The 23,583-nt window shown below is 38.8% G+C and overlaps 1 protein-coding gene across 1 annotated transcript; it reads right to left on the reverse strand.

Annotated features, from left to right (window-relative positions):
* Window positions 1-300: 300 nt before the first annotated feature.
* Window positions 301-23,583, reverse strand: BBOX1 (gamma-butyrobetaine hydroxylase 1). The gene is given in 8 exon segments (XM_048305536.1): window positions 301-696; window positions 1,842-2,008; window positions 2,706-2,902; window positions 5,259-5,298; window positions 5,300-5,362; window positions 8,745-8,943; window positions 20,953-21,067; window positions 23,362-23,583. Coding segments are annotated over 8 exon segments (1,164 nt in total). The 3' UTR covers window positions 301-535.

The raw sequence follows: 23,583 nt of genomic DNA on the forward strand, positions 1-23,583 counted from the left end.
GCCACTTTGCACACTGATTTTAAAAAAGCACATAAACTTACAGATGTAGCAATTTATTTCCTAGATTCAAAGACCAGGGCATAGATAAATCTTAAATTGTTATGAACAACATAGAAATTCTTAGCTAATAGAAATAAAAAATACATTTATGATAGAATTATAGAATTGTTTAGGTTGAAAGGGACCTTAAAGACGATCTCATTCTACCCCTTCTGCCATAAGCAAGGATACCTTTCACTATCCCAGGTTGCTCCAAGCCCCACCCAACCTGGTCTTGAACACTTCCAGGGATTGGGGAGCCACAGTTTCTCTGAGCAACCTGTTGCAGTACCTTAGCACCCTCACAGTAAAGAATTTCTTCCTAATACCTAACCAAAAGCTACCCTCTGTCAGTTTAGAGCCATTACCCTGGTTCTACAACAAGCCCTTGTCAAAAGTGATGTTAGTTTCTGAAAAGAAGACTCATTTTTATAAAATTGCTGTTGTCACTGAGGTTAGATAATCTATGTTTTGCTCATTCTATTTAGAAGAAAGCTCAATCCCTATTCAGGACCCTTTTCCTAAGGAGCCGGAGCCTTGACATGACCACATCCCAGTCTGCATAGGCACCTTCCAGGTGACGTGTCACTTCTGAACATGATGGGTAGCTTTGGCGACCATGAAGCACACGCCAGTTATCAAATGTCACTGTGTCTCCTATAAAGAGATTGCACAAAGGTCAGTAGTTGGAATGTTATGGTTGATTCCTTCCAAAAAGAAATGGAGGTAGATTCATATCAACAGTTAGGGAGCAATAATTCTAAGTAGCTCAGGTACACAGCAACAACACAGTAATTTTAAATTTCCCAACCATACAGGCCAGTTCCCTTTTGACATCTCTTTCATTTCTTATATAATGAGGAGTTAAAAAGCGGAGTGGTAGAGGAGTCCACACTGAGAAAATAAAGCCTTGAGGAGAAAGGCAACTACAGCAAATCCACACAGGTGAAATAAATAAAATGGGTGAAAGCCACTAGGATACTTTTTGTTTGATCAGCCTAGTACTATTTGTACTATACACATACATACTATCCCTGTTAAGAGAATTTTATGAGAACAAAGTCAAGACATTGAAAATTAGGAAATCACATAATTAATGCTAGAATACCAATTTAATTTTTCTCCCTTGTGTGCCACCATTATGATAAATCTTGAATTAAATAACCGCACAGTCTTTCTTATCTTCTCCCCATTCCCTCTACCACAATTTTGATGTGTTCATCAACAAAATGAATGTCACTAATGTAATGTAAGGCATTTTGTTTTTCCATTTATGTGATCTTCCACATTATTTTATTGCATGTTTCCAATGGAGAGAGATTAATTTCCTCACAGATATTTTAAAGACACAAGTACCATAGTACATGAGGCAGTCAGATACACCAATGAATTTACTTTTGTAACATCTCTTGAGAGATTCGTATCTTTATTTTAATGCTGAGGAATGAAATAACAGAGATTAAGGCCACACATGATATCACACATGGTTATTTCCCATCTGTGGTGCTATTGATACATCAATTTCCAATATGGTATGTAGCATAAAATGCTGGTTTGGATTTAGTATAAAGATACATTCGACTAATCTATAGGTAGACTACTCCCCCCTGCCATTTTTTCTTCTTTATAGTGTAACTATGCAAAAGAAATCTATGAGATGAATGTAAGAATGAAGTATGAAATGAAATAAATGATAGAAAGATTTGAAGTTCCTCTCAGTACTAGTGCTAACAATGTTCAAGTGTTTTGACTGTCAGGAAAAACATGTGAAAAATTGTTGCGAGGAGAAGCAACTCACTGACCTGGTTTCAGCTTGTAAGTAAACTTGTGTTCTGCACTGTTTAATAAATCATTAAATTCCTTTAGAGCTGCATAAAATGGCCTCACTTTTTCAGCTGGTATGTCAAACACAGTGTCTCTTGTTGCATTATTATAATTGATGCGAATTGCTTGGCCTCTGGAATCCATCCTATGAAACAAAGGAAAGGGGAAAAAAGGAAAGGAAAAAGAAAAAGGAATGTGTTCTGTTGTTACTGAAACAGTTCAAGATGATTAAACAACAACTGAACTCCCCTGCTGGAATATCAGTATGTTTCTACAGTAAAATTCAGATTGTTATTGGATTGGATTTTGCTAATTAAGCCTAACTAGGAAAAAGGATAATCAGGAGAAAGTATAGACACTTAATTTGCTCAAAAATCCATATTATACACTCTTTAATGGAAAACTTTTTTTTTATAAATCATAAAATTTTTAAAACCAGAAAAGAATATGAACATTTGCATTTCAACTTTTGATAGTATATAATTCTTAATCTGAACGTTTCAAATTATGACCTCTCTTTGGCATGATATGTATGTACATTGGCTGGCATTTAGTAACAGATTTGGCTGCTGCTAACCCATGCCTGTGCCTAGGAGTTACTCTAATTACCACCACTTCTTGTTTGTGTGTGGCAAAAATGCACAGAACAAGTCACACATTCCCCAAAAAACTAAACAAAAGACCCCAAACAAAAAACCAAAAAACCCAACTTAAACCTAGAACTACAGACCAAGCTAAACCAGTGTTTTCCCACAAGGTGGCAGGAGCAGACCTTCTCCTACCAACATGTAATCCACAACACGAGAAGGATTTTCTTTTTGGATGTTGTTGAAACTACTCACTCTATAATCCTTTGTTTACAGTGCACAGCAAAATCACAGTAATCCACCCCAACATCAGTGTAGTCTACAGCAGTAGAGGACAGGATCTGATATGCCTCAGGATTTTGTTTCTTCAGCTCATTGGATACATGAAATCCATCTACAACTTCACTTTCACCTCCTGCAGCTGTTTGCTTTATACAATGAAGAAATTGAACCTGGAATGAATTAACAGCTCATTTTAAAAAATAATTAGCTTGCATATTTAACAGTTTATTAGTATCAGTTCTCGCACATCTGTGGTTCTTTTATTCTGGTTAGGTTTCTTTTCCCCAGTGACAGACTGAGTTCTCATTTACTGCAGCTTCACAATGCCCTGCCACAAGTATCACAAAGGCAGAAAATTAAAACAGCATGTTTATAAATCCATCCCATTTGGGGTACCTTCTAATGCTTGCAATCTGTGAGTCAGTGGCAAAGTGGTCTTGCTTCTTTCCTTTGAGTCCCTCTTTGTGGGAGTCACATAGTTTTAAATGTGTTTCAGTCTTATCTCAATAACACGTATTAGCTTTGTTCTGCAGAAACAAAACCTGATGTGAATTATTCAGAGGGGAAAAGGTAGCTGTCAGAGAAGGCTTGTCTCTGTGATAAAGTAGGATTAAGACAGTTTTATTTCACTTTAGAATTAATTTGCCAAGGTGTAAGATGGAGCAGAAAGCCTAAACTGGGCTCTAGGTTGCAATGGTTCTAAATCTGAGCTGCTGACACAAGCAGTAAAACTCCCTGTGGCTCTAGATATCACACAAAGTGTATTTGCTCATTCTGCAAATGACACAAAATACACTTGTCATATCAAAAGTTTTTACGTTTGTCACTTGGCCCTTCCATGATGGTGAGTTATTTCTGAGACCACTAGGAGACAAAATAACCAAACCAAACAAAAAAACTCCCAACAACAACAACCAAAAGCAAGCAAACAAACAAACGAATAAAAACACAAAAAAACCAACCAACCAAAAAACCCCACACAAACCCTCCCTAAACAAACAAACAAACAAACCACAAAAAAACCCAACCAACCAACCAAAACAAAAAAAAATTCCCCAAACCCAAAAGACCCCAAAACAACAAAAACACAAACAAAAACCACCCCGCAAACACAGAAGCTCAAACAAATAAACAACAAAACCAAATAAACAGACAACTAGCCAACCAAAAACCCCAACCAAACAAAAAAAAGCCCTCAGGATGGGAAAGAGGACCGGAACAGGGGTTGTTCTCCTTAGCAGCTGGACCTGCAGACCTTACTGATGGTGATGAAGGTGGAAACTGAAGCTGTGGGCAGGGCAAAGGGCCCACTGAATGGAGCACAAGGCAACAAGTTCTTTTCTTTTGTGGCCACAGCTGGCCTTGTGCAAGGTAAGCACAGCTTGGCCCTGACAAGGAGGGCTGCAGTAATGTAAGTTGTATTATGGTCCTAGGAATTCCTAAACCAATTTTTATGGGATAGTTCTGAAATTAATCATCATCCTTTAAGAACATATCCAAATATTTTTAATAAATATGACATAAGAGTTCAAATATTGTGTAATAACTGCACATTCAGGACAATGTTCAAAAACATTTCAATGTACTTTAATACTTTTATTTCTTACAAGCACGTTTGAATGAAAAAGGTTACGCTCTTTTTCTAATGTTTCATAGCAGAGCATGAGCTTTGGCGCAGACAGGACAGCGAGCTAATTCACATCTGCTCTCTATTAATGAAGCCCTATTCCATTCTTACTCCACATCAATGAACAGTATCTAAATGATGAAAAGATAATCTTATTGTGAAGTATTTGGTACTTCCCTATGGGTAAATCACATTGGCTTTTTGTTTAAATACAGAAACAACAGAATACTCCACAACCGGAGAAGAGAAAGTTTTATAGGTGCAACTCTTCCAGGGTTCTCTGTGTTCCTTTGTACCTTTTCCTACTACTTTCCAGTTCTCTGGAATTATGTGAATTATGTGGATTACACTTTGATGTGACAGGGACTGGGTGAAAACATATTTTCTGTGGTTGTCCAGTTTTACAGAATGGCCCTGGATTTTGTCTGTTATGAAAGGACAAACAAGTGTTTATCTTGGATCAATTCACAGAAAACAGAATATACTATCTTAATCATATTTCTTTCTCTGTTCCCCTCCTGCGCTGAACAGATGAGTCCTTAAATGTAACAACCTGACTATAGCATTTAGACACCTAACTTTTGTGAAATAATGAGAACAGTATTCAAAGCATATAAAGGACCCTAAAGTTTTCTCATATGGTAATATTTTCAATACTTTGTGAATTTAATTTTAAAATTACGGGATATATAGGAGACTTACACTGAATTTACATCATACTGTATAAATTGCATATCCATGTGTATATAGATTGCCATATGCAGATTAATATCTTGTTATTTTTACATTGCTCTTTTAAGACAAAATTCAGAGCCACTGATCACTAACTGTATTTCACACTATAGAAACATTTCCCTTTCCCCTTCTGTGGGGTGAAAAACTCAGTAGATTCAACTTACCCCAGGTGAATGCTGCAGAACAGGGTAATCAGTGTGAAAACAGTCTCCCAGTTGTATAAGCTACATTGTTAGCATCTGCTTTGTCCTGCACTTGCCAAGTTGGTCTTTATAATGAAAGAGAAAAGAGAAAACATGTTAGAACAGCCAGCCAGCATGCCAGACAGTATACACTGAAACTGTGAAATCCCAGTAAAAGAGTAATTTCATCTTTGAACATGAAAATATTGTAACATTATAAGGAAATAAGGATTTAGCAGTCCCTCCACCCCAACAGAGCCTTATTTCAGCAGTCCTAGATAAACTTCAGTGTGCCAAGGGACATCTGGCACCAGGGTAGCACCTAGAAGAACGATGGCTTTCCGGTGGCCGCACTTTGCTGAATGCAAAGGCCAGTTGAAGACGCTAACCAAGAGGCTTCTGCCAGTAGAAATCATCATCTTAGTACTGATGCTTCAGAAATAAGCAAGTAGAAGCTGGCCCATTTCTTTTATCAACCTTCCACTTTCCCTCTGCCGCATGGAGCACTTTATCAATGAAATACAAAATTGTTAAAGGCCATGTAACTTTCCTCACAAGTCATTTTTAAGGCTTTATAATCTTATAAAATATCCTTTACAGGTGTATCTTTCCTGTAAGATGAAGACTTGCTACTGGAGGAAAAATATCTTGATGAAAGACTTTGAAACTTCTTCCATTTCTATGACTCTTTTTGAGAACTAGCTCTGTTTATTTTATGATATAGTTTCTGTCTTGGAATTTGGCAAAATTCAGTAAAAAAGTTTTGTGACAACTGCAGTGAAAAGAGTAAGTCACAGCTATATGACAAAGACATGAATACCTCATGTTGCTGCACAGACAAAATGTGTTTTGAGTGACACACCACACAGGAAAATTTCAGACCAAGAACCACAGGTTTTATTTACACAAAGTTCACATGATCGAAAACAGTCCTCAGCAGATGCATGTTATAGATCCAGACATTTGTCTGGAAAAGTGTAATTTACCATGCAGAGTCCATATAATTGCAGGCACATAAGTGACTGAAAAAAAATTATGAAACTCATTTTCCCTTGTGGAATACTATAGACCAAATATATTTCAGATGATGTGTGCCTAGTTTTACTTCTTAAAACAGTTTAAAAAGAAAATAGGCTAAAGAACAGGCAGATGAAATTATTTACATGCAGTATATAAACGCTTTTGTTCTAGGAGTGGTATTTAGTATAGAAACTATGCAAAATACTAAAATTAAATTTCTGCAATTGCCAGAGGGAAAACCCCCTTGAATATTTGCAAATGTATTTAACTTCCCGGGAGAAATAGTTTTTATTATTTGGTATGGCACATATTCATCAGTACATTACTTGAAAAACAGCACATATTCATCAGCACATGACCTCAGTTCTCAAGTATGATAATTTCAACCACACTTCCACAGTTCCCAGTTTGACAGCCAAAAAATAGCCCCTTTATATCATTCTTGTAATTAGTGCTCAAGGCAGCTAGGTTTGCTCCATCTTTAATTTAATAGGCTGTGGTGTCACTTGATGGTTTTAAAACAATTTAACACATTTTAATTGTCTCATTTATGTGAAATGCATAAAATTACTGGAGTGATAATACTTTATAGAATCATTATAAGCTTTTGCAAAAGCAGTCATTGCTTTTCTGCCGTCAGTATTTGCAAGGGATGCTGCTCCCCAGGAGCTTTCCTTCCACACAGGGAGCTTCGGTCAAAGCCCAAGTTACTGACTTGATGTCAAAGATGCTAACAGGGAGCTCAGCATGGAATATGGAAAAATCAGACTCACTTTGTCGAAGTCTCAGTTGAGCTGAAGTATCAACTTCGCCATGCTGGGTGAACAGGTAATAAGGGTAGTGTCAAGAGACTCTTGGACCTTAGGGAGAGCAAAGTGGGTTGGAATGATTTATGGTTTAGTAATTAGGGTCAGATTTCAAAGCCAATTGTTCAGGCTGTTTGATAGAGGAGGAAGATTGACACCAAGCAGGTGTAGCAATTTTTTGCATTAGAGAGAAACATGAGCTCAGTGTTCATCACTAGAAAACCAAGCTGTCTGTTACATCCTTAGTCCTGAGAAAGTGCAGCACTAGGAACTGAAGCCACATTTGAATTATTTGGTCTTACACTTCATTAAAAGTCTATGTCTCATTCATATGAGATTTGGAACACGTCCTTATCTTGATGCTGAAGCCCTCTCGGAGATACTGATGGATTGGCTGTTTTCATGGGAGTGCTGGAGCCCCAAAGAAAGGACTTCCCACCACACCAAGCACTGGACAAGGCTTCAGAACAGTGGAGGAACACAAGGTCTAGGGCATGAGAAGTCGGAGAAACGAATTGTGGTATGACTGGAGACTTTGTTAATGGAGTTGGGTCTCCATAATGGAAAGAAAAAGATTAATTTAAAAACGTGAACACTCTTGATGTTGTTATATGGCTGATACAGAGAATGTTTCCACTTTTTACAGCAATGACAGTCTGCACCAAGCAGACATCTAGACAAGAAAAAGGGCTTTTTTCTTTCATGTGTCAGAATTATATTCTTTGCTGTTACATTTCAGTTTAAAATACAGGGCCCTGTTGAGGTAATGTTTTATTTGGCAAGTTTGCCAATTCCAAGTTTATCCTTTTATTTATAGTATTTTGTAGGCGTTGTATTTGGCTCCCAGTGAAACGGCAGGGAAATTACCCAAAGTTATTATTTTATTACAGTTGTAAAAGCCACTCCAGAATTGGATGCAAGTAAGAAATGAACTTCTGTTTCAGAGGTGAAAATTATTATAAATATTAGCTACAAACATTTCTTCTTAGTTAGATGGAGGTCACTGACTCAGCTCAGCAAGATGTAAGTTGCCATCATCATTGTCTACTCATTTAGTAGGCACTTACAGAGGTAGAGTTTCAGTTTTCCAGTTCTTGGCATCAAAAGGATAATTTACAAGTGCCTACTCGCCCTCTTTCAAGCTGAACTCTGCTTATTGGGATTGGTTATGGCTTTCCAGAGCAGACTGCTGCAAGCAGGGAAATGGATACTCAGTCCATCTTCTTGGTGATGTAGGACACAATACCATCATCTAAGTCTTACCTATATCCATGACTCAAAATCAGACTAAGCAAAAGTTTCAGAACAGATAACTTTCTCTGTTCAGAAGGGGACTAGATTAGGGATTTTTTGTTTTGTTCCGTAGTATAGATAAGTAAGTCTATCTCACTGTTATTCTATATTCCACTACATCTGTTTTCAGGCACTTTTCCTTCTCTCAGCAGTTAATGTTATTGCTGCTCTTCTTTACATACCCTACCTGTGACAGTATAAAAACTTGATGCCAAATTTTCTAATATAGAGAGAAAAAAACATACACCTTGCTTTAATAAATTAATCCACAGATACAGCAAGCTTAGATGAAGAACATTAGAGGTGATTACAACACTGGCAAAACAAAGATATTATAAAACAAATTCACCCATAAAATGTGAGACGCAGGAACCCAATCCTGTGGCCAAGTCTAATCAATTCTCCCTGCCTTGTAGCAGCTCCTGTCAGTAGAACAATTCCTACTTTCTTTAGGGTGCACAACCACTTGTACACACTTTCATCATTGTACATGATTTCTTCAAAAGGTATTTTGTGAAGTTGAAGGTCCGAGCCCCAGTACTGGCCTTCTGAAAGGGAAGAAATAGAGAAACAAGACCTTAGCTGTTTTAGCATCAAAACTCAGGACACAATCAAAGCAGGAATCTAGTGGGATTTCTATGTGTTTGTGAATATCCCTCAATCCTGCAAACCACCTCAGATGGGGTCCCTGAGTTTGCACGGATGACAAGCAAACATGATGAAATTCAGCAAGACACTGCAGTATCAAAATTTTAGGTCAGAAGTTGAATGAAAGGACAGTTTGAAAGGAGTATTTTTTGTTAACAGTGCATCAGAAATGTGTGTATTCCATTTTCGGCCTGTACTGGTGAGCCACAAGAGTGAAAACCTGAAAATATGACTGCTTTGAAAGCTTCTTATGATGGGTGCAAAACCATGGAGCACCCTGAGACCTCCCTCACAGGTCAACTCATGGGGTTATTCAAGTTCAGACTCATCACTTGGAACCATGATGGTGTTACCTGAGTTCAACCAATTAGCCTGCAGGGTTACTTGAGGTCAAATTCATGTGTTTGGACAATGCTGGGGTCGTGTGATGTCAACCATTTAGCCTATGGGATCACTTGAGGACAAACAGATCAGTTGGGACTGTGCTAGGGTTACTTGAGGTCAACCAATAAGTCTGTGGGGATTACTTGAGATCAAACTCGCAGCTTGGGACCATGCCGGTCCACGCAGAGCTCTGTGAAGAAGCTCCTTAAAACCCGAGGCCAGTGGTTTCAGTTTCCCTTGCCTATGTCCATGAAACACTTTTCATGCCCACTCATTTTCTGCCCCTCTGCTCTGCTAAGACCCCACCTGGAGTACTGCATCCAGCTCTGGGGTCTCCAAGACATGAAGGACATTGACCTTTTGGAGTGTAGCAGGGCATGCCCCCTGCCCTTAAGAACTTATCTGTTGCTTGTTAGCTGGTGCAATAATTCAGGGCATCTTGCCTCTCACATAAGTTTGCTAATTGGTGAAATAACTCCATCAGGACAGCTTGTTTTGAGTTAATGAGTTATTTCAGCACCATGGGATTACCATTCCCAGTTGACAATAAACATCTTGCTGTGGATGCAGATGTGGAAATATAAGCTAGAATTTCTGACTGACAGACACCCCACTTTATAAAAAAACTATAAAAGCGACACCATACTTTCACAAAGCAGAAGTTTTCTGCACATTCCCTGGAAATGTGTGGGGTCTTCTCCTCAAAGTTTGGGATGCCTGCTTTGTGGTTACTCTCTCGAGGGTTGAGTGAAAGGACTCTGTGTACACTATCAACAGTTCAGTGGTAAATTACACGGACTCCTAATCTAGACTATTACTTTGCTAGCTATAATATAGGTACCTTTATGTCGTGCACTGTTTTATGTAATCTACTAGTAGTTCTTTTGTTTTATACTGCATAGTAAGTAATTCTGTTTAAGGCCTTTTGTCTGTTAATCTCCCATCTATTTAATAAATAACTCATTTCATAATAGATCTAATCAGCCATTCTTAAGAACTTGTGAGCCAGAGCAATTTAGGTGCGGGTCACCTAAGTTAAGCTGCTGACAAAAATCTAAGCCTAAGGCAGGGGTTGTCTAAAGCTCTCAGTCGTGCAGTGAGTCCAGAGGAGGCCACCAAATTGATCAGAAGGACAAAGCACCTCTCATATGAGGAAAAGCTGAGAAAATTAGGATTGTTCAGTCTGAAAAAAAAAGCTTCAGGGTGCCTTAACGGTGGGTAGTGAGGCACTGGAACAGGTTGCCCAGGGAAGGTGTGGAAGTGTTCAAGGGCAGGTTGGATGGGGCTTTGAGCAATCTGGTCTAGTTAAAGGTGTCCCTGCCCATGGCAGGGGGGTTGGAATAAGATGATCTTCAAGGTCCCCTTCCAACCCAAACCATTCCGTGATTCTATGATCCCAGAGCACAGCTGGAGGAACTCTACCACTGGGGCTCCCTCGCAACTCTTACTAGGTGTGTTTCACTTACTTGTAACTTTGGTAAACCTTAACTCTTTGGTCTGAGGTTTTCTATGGCAGTATCTGCCAAAAGCTTCAACAAAGACTAAAAGGAATCAAACCCCTAAACCAGTGAAAAGTATAATGTTCATATCTTACCAGTAGCATACAGGAGATTTAGGAAAAGAACTCTGATAATTTGTCTCTGTGGAGAAGCTAGTAGGAAGCACCACTTTGCTAACCATCTGTTTAAAATTTCTCATGACGTCTATTTTAAGATTTTCAGAAACATATGCCAAAATCAAATGAATATCCTCCAATAAAAGGCAGTGCTGTAGCCATTCATTAGTGCAGGCCAAACCACATAATAACAACTAAACCCCATGATTCATTCTTTTGAGCTCAATGTCATAGGCCAAGATCAAGTTAAAATAATAAAAGGTCATTCCACCCCTCCCCATTCAACCCCCATTTCTTTCCCTCAAATTAATGTTGCAAGGACCAATTTTGATAAACAACACTGAAACCGATATCATCTTTTAATGGCTCTAGTGTATTCAGCCAAGAACTCAAGGGAACAGTAAAGTAGAAAGGAAAAAGGCAGGATATTAATCATGGAGCCCAAAGCACAGCTTCTCACCAGGACACTTTCTGGAGCCTGACAGTGGTTAATGCAGTTACCTTTCATTTAATTTTTCTGTGCTACTGGCAGAGGACACTGGAAGCTATAGTTCTGGGTCACATCTGTTACAAATAATAGTGATTTTCTTCTGCAGTTGATAGAATTCCAGAGAATATCCAAAAATACTGTATGGTGTACCTGGACCACTGAGTCCATCTTGGTCTTTTCTTTATTTGTTCGTACATAGGGATTTTAAAATAGTACAGGTTTTAAAGGCAAGTAAAATGGCTGCCCATGCAGCTGAAAGAAAACTGCTATGCGAAGTCAGTAGTGATTTTATTGCTACAAATTGCACTTGTAAGCCCCCTTAGTACATGTAACCTTAAACTACTACAGGTTTCCAGTGCAAATGCATCTTAGGTCAAGATACAATTTTTATTAAGCTGCCTTGCTAGAAAGCATCACTGGTAATTGTTTTCTCCCTTGTACTTATACTAGTGTTTATCATAGAATATAGAATCACAGAATGGTTCGGGTTGGAAGAAGCCTTGAAGATCAGCTAATTCCAATGCCCCAGCCATGGGCAGGGACACCTTCCAGTAGGCAAGGTTGCTCCAAGCCGTATCTAACCTGCCCTTGAACACTTGTGGGCATCCACACCTTCTCTGGGCAACTTACTCCAGGGAAGCAGTGGGTCTTTTCTATTTCATGAAGGTTGTCTGGAGCAAGAGTTGATGAGGGGAGGAATGGCCCAGACCAGAGAGACACAAGCCACCAAGCATCCCAGGATCTACAGAGCTGTGTCCCTGTGCCCGTGCCAGTTGCCTCACGAACTTCTGCCCTGCTTTCACCACACACACTACTTGCCACTACCCAAAACATTCACTCAGTGTATTCAACAGTAATTCACAGTAAAAAATCATTGAACAGAGAGCACATAAGCCTTTAGAACCTTCCCACCCCAACAGCACTCTGTCCTGTCCTCTGATTCCAGCTGGGTTCAGCTGGCCTAGCTGTGATGCCAGAGAGCTGTCGACTGCTGCAGCTCAGCTAAGCACAGAAGCAAAATATCCTGGTGATTACGACTCTACAGGCTCTTTCATAGCTACTTTGGGTCTTACATGTTTCAGACTTTTTGTGGGCTACGAATAATGGAACCTGTCAACTTGCAGAATGAGGAAATGAGGTGTGATCTGCTCACCTGATCTGAAAAGCAGTGCTGGTACCAGATTTGTCCAAAGACCATTTGGACAGATAAATCGGCCTTTTGTCTCCCTCCATACTGTAACACACAGAAATAGATGTGGGGTAATTACGTTTTCTTCTGTATAACAAAGACATATTTCAGATACTCCCCAAAAGAAACACTGCCTGCCTTCTTGTTCTCTTCTCCCTTATTTCCACTTGTAACATCTCCTAAGTTTTTAAGTTTACTGGCTTGTATGCACAAACATACACATACGTTCAAACCAAAGATGGTGCACAGTAATGGGTAAAAAGGACAAAGATGCTATTTCTTACTTTTTTTGTTTTGCATAAAGTTAGCATTGATTCTAGTTTTTTGCAAAACTTGAAACACTACTGGTTTAAGTCAAGCATTCTCTTAAATATTGAATAAAAGCTTTTATTCTTACAGTAAAGACATACTTTTTTCCCTTGCTTTTATATATTTAGTCTGAAGCTGCTATTCTTAAAAGAGTGCACTATAAAGCATGAAAAGATTTTATATAGAATAATTGTTTTAAAATTATTTGTTGTGTTAAAAATATGTTGTGTTAAATCACAACTACCTTACTTGATATTTTAGCTAATATTCAGATAACTTGCCCAGTCATCAATCACAGAGCTTACACACTACAAATGAGACCATATAAATATTTGAGAAATTATGCAGGTGACATCACTTATAAAACACCTATATCTCTATTTATTCCAACATCTCTTCAATGGAGAGGACCAATAAAAACTATTACAAATTCCAAGGAGCCTTCAGAATTGAGAACTCTGGGTAATTTTACCTGGTGACTCAGGGACATACTATACTTCAGACAAATGTGAAGCCCAGGTTTGGGGCTTCTTTTTTACCACTTTATAGATACAGGCAGGAAGCACAAAATACAATGTGCTCATTAAAAAAAAAACTGAACTCAGACACTACATAGTTACAAAATTTTCAACCACTAGTGTTCCTCTTTCATTTGGCTAAGGCTAGTTAGAGATGGTCCAAGAATCACAACACACATGCCCAGATATAAGCTATCCACAAAGACCATCTTTTATACTCTGCCTGTGTTTCAAAGAAGCTGCCGTATGATAGGCAAGCTGTTGAATTTTGTAACATGTTCACAAAATAAAAAAAGTACAAACCTTGAGGAAAGATAATCTAACCTCATTAAATTCCTTTTTGAGACCACTCCATGGTCAGCTACTCACTGCTCAACTTTGTTTAACTTAATATACATATTTTCACACACTTCAAAGATGGTGAAAAAATAAAATATGAATGTTTTCCCTTTTCTCTATTAGAAGTTAAGAAATTAAAATAGCTTTAAGTATGTTGTGTGAACTGCCAAGAATACCCCTGAAAGACAGTGCAGGTAAATAACCATGTGAAAACTAATGGAACATTTTAAGTTTCATCTTTTCCATCCTAGTTTTCTTACTGACTTGCTAATAAATATTTTCCTAATCTTCCTGAAACAAGAAGTAGAATTTCAAGGAATACACCAACAGATTTTTCGTCCCTTTGGAAAATAAATACATGCACCTGGAATTGAACTGCAGCTCCAGGAGTCCTAGGCTTCCAAGGGTACATGGACTGTAGTGTCCTCTTGTTCAAATTCCCAATGCCTATTGTTCTTGCTAGAAGTTTCGCCTAATATGGGATGACCCTTCTGCAGCAGACATGGGCTGTGCTGTTGGGTTTTCAGGTGGTTTTGGCTTCTGTTACAAACACCTGCTTTGTCGCAGCACTGCAAAACAGCACATGCTCAGCGTAGCAGTCTGATGTGTCTTGGATTTTGGCATAACGAAACTATCAACCCTTACAGCTGTCCTGTGGAGCAACCACCCATTTCACCCTCCATCCAACCAGACCCTCAGCACTGGCAACTGTCATCTGGCCTCACATCCAAAAAGCTATGGAGCCAAAGGGAGACAAAAGCTAAATTCAAAATGTTTCTCATATCACTTAACTTGAAGAGAAATATTTTTTCTGGAAATTTAGCCTTTGCCAGACTCTGAAATGTATTTGGGAATAATACTATAACATTGCCTGCTGACTGAAGAGATATTTAACCTTTACAGTACTGCTATAATGTGGAAATTGCAAAGTGTCTGTCGGTGCCTTATCCAAGAGATGGGACGATCACGATTATCACAATTTATTACTTAAAAATCAACAAGGCATCAGACCCAAAGGCCATGCTTCAGTAACAATTCGCCATAACTGAGAAAGTAATGGGTTTCAGAGTTACATGGCAATTTATAACTTTTTGGTCCGATAAGCAATTAGCACGAAACTTTGTTTTGACTCTGTAACCTATCACCTTTGATACTTTTTACTGCATGCGTTTGTTTCACAACCAATGGCTTGCTAGCTCACGTCCACACATACACTTCTATTATAACATCTACATTCTTAACTTAAAACTATAAAATCACATTATTATACTTAAAAACCCTTCACCATATCACCCAATACATTTTCTTACTTATAACTATAGAAACCTTGGTTTATAATTCTTCTGCTTAAAGTCTGTATAGCTTTGCCATTACATCAATCCAAGCTCTTTCCAGGGCTGTAAATCAAACTCACTAATGCCTGTGGAAGTTTCTGCTTCTCTGTTTCCCACAAGTATCAAGGAAACTGAACTCTACACTGGTACTCCCAAAACAGCTACTAAAACTGAAAAGCTTTTTGTTTGTTTGTTTAGCCACTTTGCATTTTAAAAGCACCAACAAACAAACAAAAATAATCCCAAACACCAACAAAACGAAGAAAGCTAGAGAGTAAATACAGTTCAATCCTGCCTTGCAAGGCCATAAACTCTTCCTCAAAGTTTCTCTTTTCTCATATAAATTCCCCTGTGACAAGTGTAGCCAACATCCTTAATGGTTTAGGTTCGTCTATCTTTTTAAAGGTGCAGGCTGGTACATGTATGCTTATAAATCCTACCTCATGTTTCAGAGAAGAAAGGCTCCAAGTTTCCAGCCCTTCAGCGGGATGCTGATGCAGTCAAGAGCTTAGCCTTTGAGCTACTGCAGGAATAACCTTTCCCCCTTGACATTTGCCAATCTACTCTGTAACGACACCATGGTAAATACACCGGAAGTTGAAACCTTGCATACAGCTCCAAGTGGTAATATGAATGTGACCACTCCACTTAATACTAAATATCCCAAAGAAAATTATTAACTTTAGCACAGAATTTCCTGCAGACTTTTTAATATTTATGCTTTACATATTAGTAATGGTGTTTTTTTCCAGAGAGCTCTTAGAGCTTAATTTAACTATACTAGTGCCAGTTTTGATCCTTCTAGTAGCTGCAATAGTTCTGAGGTCTAGTTTCTAACACTTATGTCTGACATACACATGAACTGCTTTTAAACAATTCATATTTGTACAAAAAACAGTGAAGGAATTCTCCTGACTGGTCCCAGAGACCATCACAGCCAGGTGAGCACAACAGCAATAGGTGAGAGATAAGTCATAGGTCTGCACTAAAAGAAGCAGCACTTGGCTCCAGATGAAAATGCTATATGTTGTCCAATATTTACAATCTGACAGATTACCAGGTCCATAATTATTTGGAAAAGGGACAGGAAAGCATACCTCAGAGAAACAAAAAAGATCCTGTGATATAAAGATATTTACGTTCTTCCATTTTAAAGTATTTTTTTAAAAGTCTGTCTGAAAAGTCTTAGAAAACGGTGTGCCCCCCATGGCATGTTATTCTGCCACATACCAAACAACAGGAACTTTCTACCCATTTTTATTCACAAAATCTCTTCAGCCTGAAAATCTATCAAGGAGCTGTACTGAACTGCACAGGGACTGTATTCTTTGCCAGTATTTCCTGGTGGTAACTGGTCCCACTCAAGCTCTTCATTGTTTTATCATGTCATCACAGCAGAACTTTTTCCCACTGCATAAGGCAGTAAATACAACTTCCATTTGTATTACAGTAGAAATATTACAACATATGCTGTGAAAGCTGAAGGGGTAAGAAAGATAGGAGTGAGTCATTAGTGTCTAGACAGCCTTAGATCTCACTTGCACAGCACAGCTGCAGTTGCCAAATTAAAAATCTTTGTGTCACAGAACCACAGAATCAACTAGGTTGGAAAAGACCCTTAAGATCATCAAGTCCAATCTATGACCAAACAGTACCTTGTCAACTAGATCATGGCACTGAGTGCCACATCCAGCCTTTTCTTAAACACCTCCAGGCACGGTGACTCTTCCACCTCCCTGGGCAGGCCATTCCAATGCCCAATCACCCCTTCTGTGAAGAAGTTCTTCCTGATGTCCAATCTGAACCTCCCCATGCACATCTTAAGACTGTGCCCTCTTGTTCTGTCACTGGTTGCCTGGGAGAAGCGACTGACACTCAGCTGGCTACAACCTCCTTTCAGGGAGTTACAGAGAGCATTAAGGTCACCCCTGAGCCTCCTCTTCTCCAGGCTAAACTACTGCAGCTCCCTGAGTCACTCTTCATAGGGCTTGTATTCCCAATCCTTCAGCAGACTTGTTGTTCTTCTCTGGACATGCTCCTAAACATCCTTCCTAAGTTGAGGGGCCCGCAACTGGACACAGCACTCAAGGTGTGATCTAACCAGTCCCGAGTACAAGGAAAGACTCACTTCCCTGGTCCTGCTGGCCACACTATTCCTGATATAGGCTAGGATGCCGTTGGCCTTCTTGGCCACATGGGCACACTGCTGGCTCATGTTCAGTCTGCCATCAATCAGTACCCCAGGTTCCTTTCTGCCTGGCTGTTGTCCAGTCACTCTTTCCTCAACCTGTAGCACTGCAGGGGATTATTGTGGCCAAAGTGCAGGACCTGGCAATTGGTTTTGTTAAACCTCATATTGTTGGATTCAGCCCATCTATCCAGCCTGTCCAGGGCCCTCTACCTGTCCAGGTTCCTCTGCAAATGTAACTGAAAAATATACAGGATAAAAAGAAGTCTTGTAGAACTATTTTGTGTCTTTATTGATACTTTATATTATGACTACTAAGCCCCCAGATCTATGTGCTTTTCAAAATGGGAAGAATGAAACACTTTTGAAAGAATTAATGCCTCTTTCAATAATTTCAGAACAGTAATTTGGGGGAAAAAAGAAAGAGAAACCAAAAATGCCATTTCTTGATCACACCAGGTTAGTCATAACTACATTAGAGTTTGCATAAAATGAGAAGATGCCCTTTGCCCAGTACCTGCAGATGGTGTGCATCCATCAACAAACACTTGGAATTATCCAGCATTTACTACACAGGTTGGGACAGTGCAGATCAAAAACTTCGGGAGTCATATAAGAAAGTCTAGACACCTTAGATTAAATTACTTCATCTAAAATTGTTTTGTCTACAGCACATATTTCAATGTTTGTTGAAAGCCAAGTGTATTTTCGTTGTATTGTGAGTTATGTATATGGCAGCCTAACGCATGTTGTTAAGCTCTTATTAGTTATTACTGCAGGATAAATTCAGATGACCAAACTTTTTAAGTAAAAAACTACTTTTAACTTCACCCTTCTAAAATTATCATCTCTCAGGGCCTAGCAGAGAAACTGAAAACACCATTGATGCTGTTAACATCCTGATTCAAACTTTTGTGGAGCTGGATATATATCCACTGTCATATTACCACATTTTAAAGAACTATCATCATCTGAAACTTTAAACTGCTGTTAAAACCTTAACCTAACCTAAGGTCAAAAATATAAAGTACCACTACATACTAGCTCTGCAGAATCTTCTCTTTTACCCAACAGGAAAATATCATTTTGATGTTATCTTATTTTCCACCCCAACCCCACTCTCCTGTTGGTATGCCAGCATGTTGGAAAATTAACCTCAGCAAATGCAGTGAAGTTACGTACTGGATACTGGCTTACTTAGTGTCTCTCACAAGCATCCTGTACTACACCCAGCATCTGAATTACAGACATGGTAAATCATTCCTGTGACATCTGCTGGGCAGAACTCAAGTAAACAGAAAGAAAAAGGAGAGTATCTTTGAGACACCACAGCTGTAGAAGTAGAATATGGCTCTTTTGCTGTTCTTTTGGGAGCATTTTGTAAGCTGGGCTGAAATGAGCCTTGATATACACAAATAGCAGACTTTGATTTTGCATATTGCATGGATAGGATCTGGCAATGTTTTAAAAGGGAAATCTTAACATACTGCCATAGAGCTATTTAAAGTCACTTCATCGTGCACTGAAAATCTGACCTACCCTTCTTTTTGGGTTTAACACAGTGCCTGACATCTACATTTTTTGAATCAGAAACTATGACGGAAAAACATTTTTTAAAAAAGCAACACTAAAAACAAATAACCACTTGCAAAAGAAAAAAAAATAGCCACAGCTGTGATAATGTCAGCCGTGAAAGTTAACCTTTAACAACAGCAGTCTGGTGAGCTTGCGTTCCTCTTTGTTGAACCAGCATACAGGGCTGGCATTCCGTATCATTGTCTGTAACACTATACTGCTGGAATATGATTAGCTACTTAGGGCCATGTAATTTGTAGTGTGCAGCTCCACTGACCACAAGGAAGTGTGTTCTAAACTTAACACAATGCACAATGAGAAACAGATCTTTAACAGCCAGCAAGCAAATGCACAGGCTGCACCCTTTTTTTTGCAAGAAGGTGTCAATTATAATGAGCCAGGGCTTGTCTGAGAATATGAGGAAGAGCTGAATGACACCACTAAAAAAAGCCAGTTAACTGGTGTAATGTTTATATACATGATTTCTTCAGACCTACCATGTGAAACAGAATTTGAAGAACCATTGCCCAAAGAATGAAACAGATCTTTGGTGTATGTTTCTCCCTGAATGGCTCCAATGGAGAAGAGCGGTGACAAAGGAGATAACTGGCTTCTAAAACATGCACTGTATTTAGATGCCAAGAGTAAGCACTGTGCAAATGCATGCATGTGAAGGCAAATCACAGCCAGTTAAGACTTCATAATAGGTGAAAAAAGTAGCATTACATCCGAAATATTGAAATCTCAGTAATTAATACCTTTGCCAATGAACACAACCAGAGATCTAGATTATTTTGTCTGGGTATTAATTAAAGCAATGTTCAATTTACTTTGATCCCTTTGAAGCCTACAAAACATCCTGCTAGCTTTCACAGCATATTATTTTTTACAAATAAAAGTTCTTAGTACCTGAAAAATCAAGTCTAGTTTCCCTGAATGAGGTTTGTATCTTCACCATATTCACTCTGGAAGCATGCCAAACTCTTCAAAATAGTAAACACAACAGTTTATTTTTGCCAAAATTAAAGTAAATATAAATTTTTATATTACCAGGGGAAAAAAGTTCCATTCTGAACTATAAGGAGTCTGTTATAGCATCCACTGAAATGAATGGAAATATTACTCATCATTTAAATTTTAAACCAGTAATGTCCTATTTTAACAGATACTGTCTTAGCACTGAATACAGATGCACAGCTTTCTGCAACAGCAGATCTCACAGGAACACTGTCGAGCAATCGCAGATATCTTGCAAGCTTTCACACTTTCATGCTCAGTCTAAAGTCTGTCAAAGGAATGATGATGTGCATCATGCCAAACCTAGTGGGTTTATAATTATTCACTTAAAAGGGTTAGTGATTTGTACAGGGTAAATGTTGCAAAGACAGCTGTACAAAATACTTCGTAATCAAAAGACAGCCTACCACTAAAATACACGTGGGAAGCAAAGCAAACACAACCTCAACTTCAGCACTACACACTGCTATGCTACACAGTTACTTTTTAACAAGAAGGCCATGAAAATGGAAAAAAATTATTTCAGTTGTAACTCCCTTGCAATTCCAAATTACCTTTCTTTTTAGAAAAATTTAGAAGAATTTAAATAGTTTAAACAGCACTCATACAGTTGCATAGTCACAGACCACTGCTGGTCCACGGTTCATTTGTGAGACCTTCTAACACTTTCTGGAAAGAAAAAGGCTTTTAGGAAAGTAAATGCAGCCCAATCAGTTGTACTTCTCTTTTTATACTATAGTTGTACTATACTCAGGTATAGAAGATAGAAGAGGAAAAAGATAATCACGGGTCCCTGTCATGCATACACAGCCTAGCACTGTGCACCAAGGGTCGTTGCCACTGCTTCAGCTGGGTAGACCTGGTCCTCATACAAGCACATCTAGCCAGTACTATCAGTGTCAAAACCTTTGCATTTGACATAAGCATGGCAGACATGGATTTAATTCCTACCTGGTAAAAATAAATCTGCTTGCATTACAGCTCTGGCTTCTTCAGAGAAGCATCGTTTTTTCAACCACTCAGCTTCATATACACTTGTGTGTTCATCAGGCCATGTAATAGAGATCTTTCAACACAAAGGAAAAGGTGAGTTTAGAAAAAAAAAATTTAAAAAACATCACCTAGAACAATAACAAAACTTAGACACTGCAGAAATTGCAATACTTAGATCAATAATATCAGAGTTAAGCTTTCCCTGAAGCATGATAGCAAACAAGTAATGAAAACCCAACCTGAACACCATTCAAATTCTGATACTTTTTATAAATGCTCATTTTTATTTCAATCCATGACCTAATTTGCTGGTTTGTGTGGACTGTTTCCATTGTGGGAGCAGCACTTAATAGAAAGAAGGGAATTGTAAAAACTGACACATATCACTGGGGAGAGCACTTCACCCCACCTCAGAAGAGTGAAAATATCTTGCAAAACACCAATGGCTTGTGAGAAAAGAAAAAGAAAAAGACAGACAAGGACCTTGTGCTAGGAGAGAAATCTGTCTACTACTTTTGAAAAGTCTTCCCTCTACCAAATAAATTTTTAAAAAGTGTTTGGTTTTCCAATTCCTGAAAAAAACATGGAAAGAAAGCATATAGCTTTGCTTGTCATGAACTGAAAGCGCTCAGTCCAGCACAGACCCTTAGCTGAATTTATAAGGTGGATGAGTAGGTATCAATTCCCAATTCACGTGATTCTACTCATTCACATGATGGTAAAACACTAGTATCATTTTAGTATTTGTGCTGTGCTTTCATCAGTTTCTGAATATAAGTGGACGCAGACAATACCTAATTTGCCTAATCAAATAATGAATTTACACTGCATTAATTTTGTCTACAATCAACTTTGGATCCCAGAATTCCTCACCAGAGACCCTGTGGCTGAGACACTCCTACATGGGTCAGCCTTTGCAAACTGCCCTTGCAGCAAGGCTGCCCCAGGGTTGACTGCTGCATATTCAATATGTTTAAAACATCTTTAAGTGTAAAATTAAGGAAATTAGTTTGCCAAAGGAGCCATATATTGCTTTTAATAAAACATTAAAAATCTAAATAATATGTTCAGTTTTTATATATCAGGAAAGATTGAAATTCATAAAGAGGGCAGCTACTATACTCTCTTGCTTGATAACCTTCACTTTTTCAGGAAGAAATGTTAATGTAGATAGGTAGACATGGGTACAGACATTAGGCCAATTCTGATTACTGGATTCAACTTTGGTTTGACTGTTCACTCTAAGAGGAAGTTTATTTTACATTGAAAATTTGCTAATGAGCTGGGTTTTTTTATGGATTACGGTCATCATCCTTTTGCCATTTGTTTTTCATATTTTCAAGCCATTTACTTAAAGAATAAAGAGAGGGAAAAGTGTAATTAAATGTCCAAGAAATGTCTGCATTTTCAACAACTAGTGATGAAGAAGCATATGGTAGAATTTTTAAAAGCATTATTATATTATACCATCTGAAGCCTGGGTTTATGCAGCCTCTGCATAACATCTACAAAGTGAAGTTTCACATGAAGGTAGAAAGATCTGAGTTCCCCAAACTGGGATTTTTCCTAAAAGCTTATACCTGGTAAGGTTTGCAAATAAGCAAACTGTGATTGGAGTATAACTTGGAAGTGTCTCGGATTTAGATTAATAAGCATTGTTAGACAAGTTTCACAAGAAGGTTGTGAAAAACAAGGTTCACTCTCCTGTGAGAATTTAAAGGGTTTAATATAAAGACAATAAAAGACACATAAAATAAAGCAAAGAGGTAATGGCCGGGTGCCTTGGTGCTCTGCCAAGAGCACACCTGATGCTCGAGGTGAGTCCTTTTTATATCATTTTTACTGTTTGTTCTCTATGCATATTCAAACTTTTCCAGGGGCTGTTCTGCATGGCCACTCCTTGGTTCCACCTTTTTAGAGCATGTGTATTCTTCTGCTTTGCGGTTTTATTTCTTTTGATTCTTGGGGTTGGACTCGCTAGGTGAGAGTTGATAGTAGGGTGGATCTCTTAATTCTCTAGACAGTCAGGGCTGATTGCAGCTTTGGCCTCTTTGGCCTCCCGGGCAGAGCGGTGATAGCGGCTCTGCCCCCCCCCGGCCTCCCCGTTCTCTGGGCAGAGTAGCCTTTGGGCCCTTTTGTTCTCTGGACAAAGTGTTGATCAGCAGCTTCTTGGGCCTCATCCTCTGTTCGCTTGGAGGTTATCTTACTTGCTCACACTTGCTAATATTCTTGCTAAAAAGAAAGAAAACTACATCCACACAGCAAAAAGCATTTCTAACATTATATAATATCTACTTTAATACTTGCGAGAAGCCAATATTACAATATATGTTTATAACAAGGTGAATGATGGTTTGCTTCAAATACCTTTTTTCTACCTGCCAGAGCAACCTGCTTCACCACAATGTTCACATCCAGATCTTCAAAGAGCAGCCTGCGCGCTCCGGCAGAGGGCCGGAAGCAGAGGGGACACTGGCAGTTGTCCCTCAGCCAGACGCAGGGGTAGCTGCTCTCACTTCCGTCCTCCCACTCCACGCAGACGAAATGGCCCTCGTTCAAAGCTTCCACCTTCTGTATCCCCGGGCTCAT

This window comes from Corvus hawaiiensis, chromosome 6 (genome assembly GCF_020740725.1).
Source record: "Corvus hawaiiensis isolate bCorHaw1 chromosome 6, bCorHaw1.pri.cur, whole genome shotgun sequence".
Taxonomy (NCBI): Eukaryota; Metazoa; Chordata; class Aves; order Passeriformes; family Corvidae; genus Corvus; species Corvus hawaiiensis.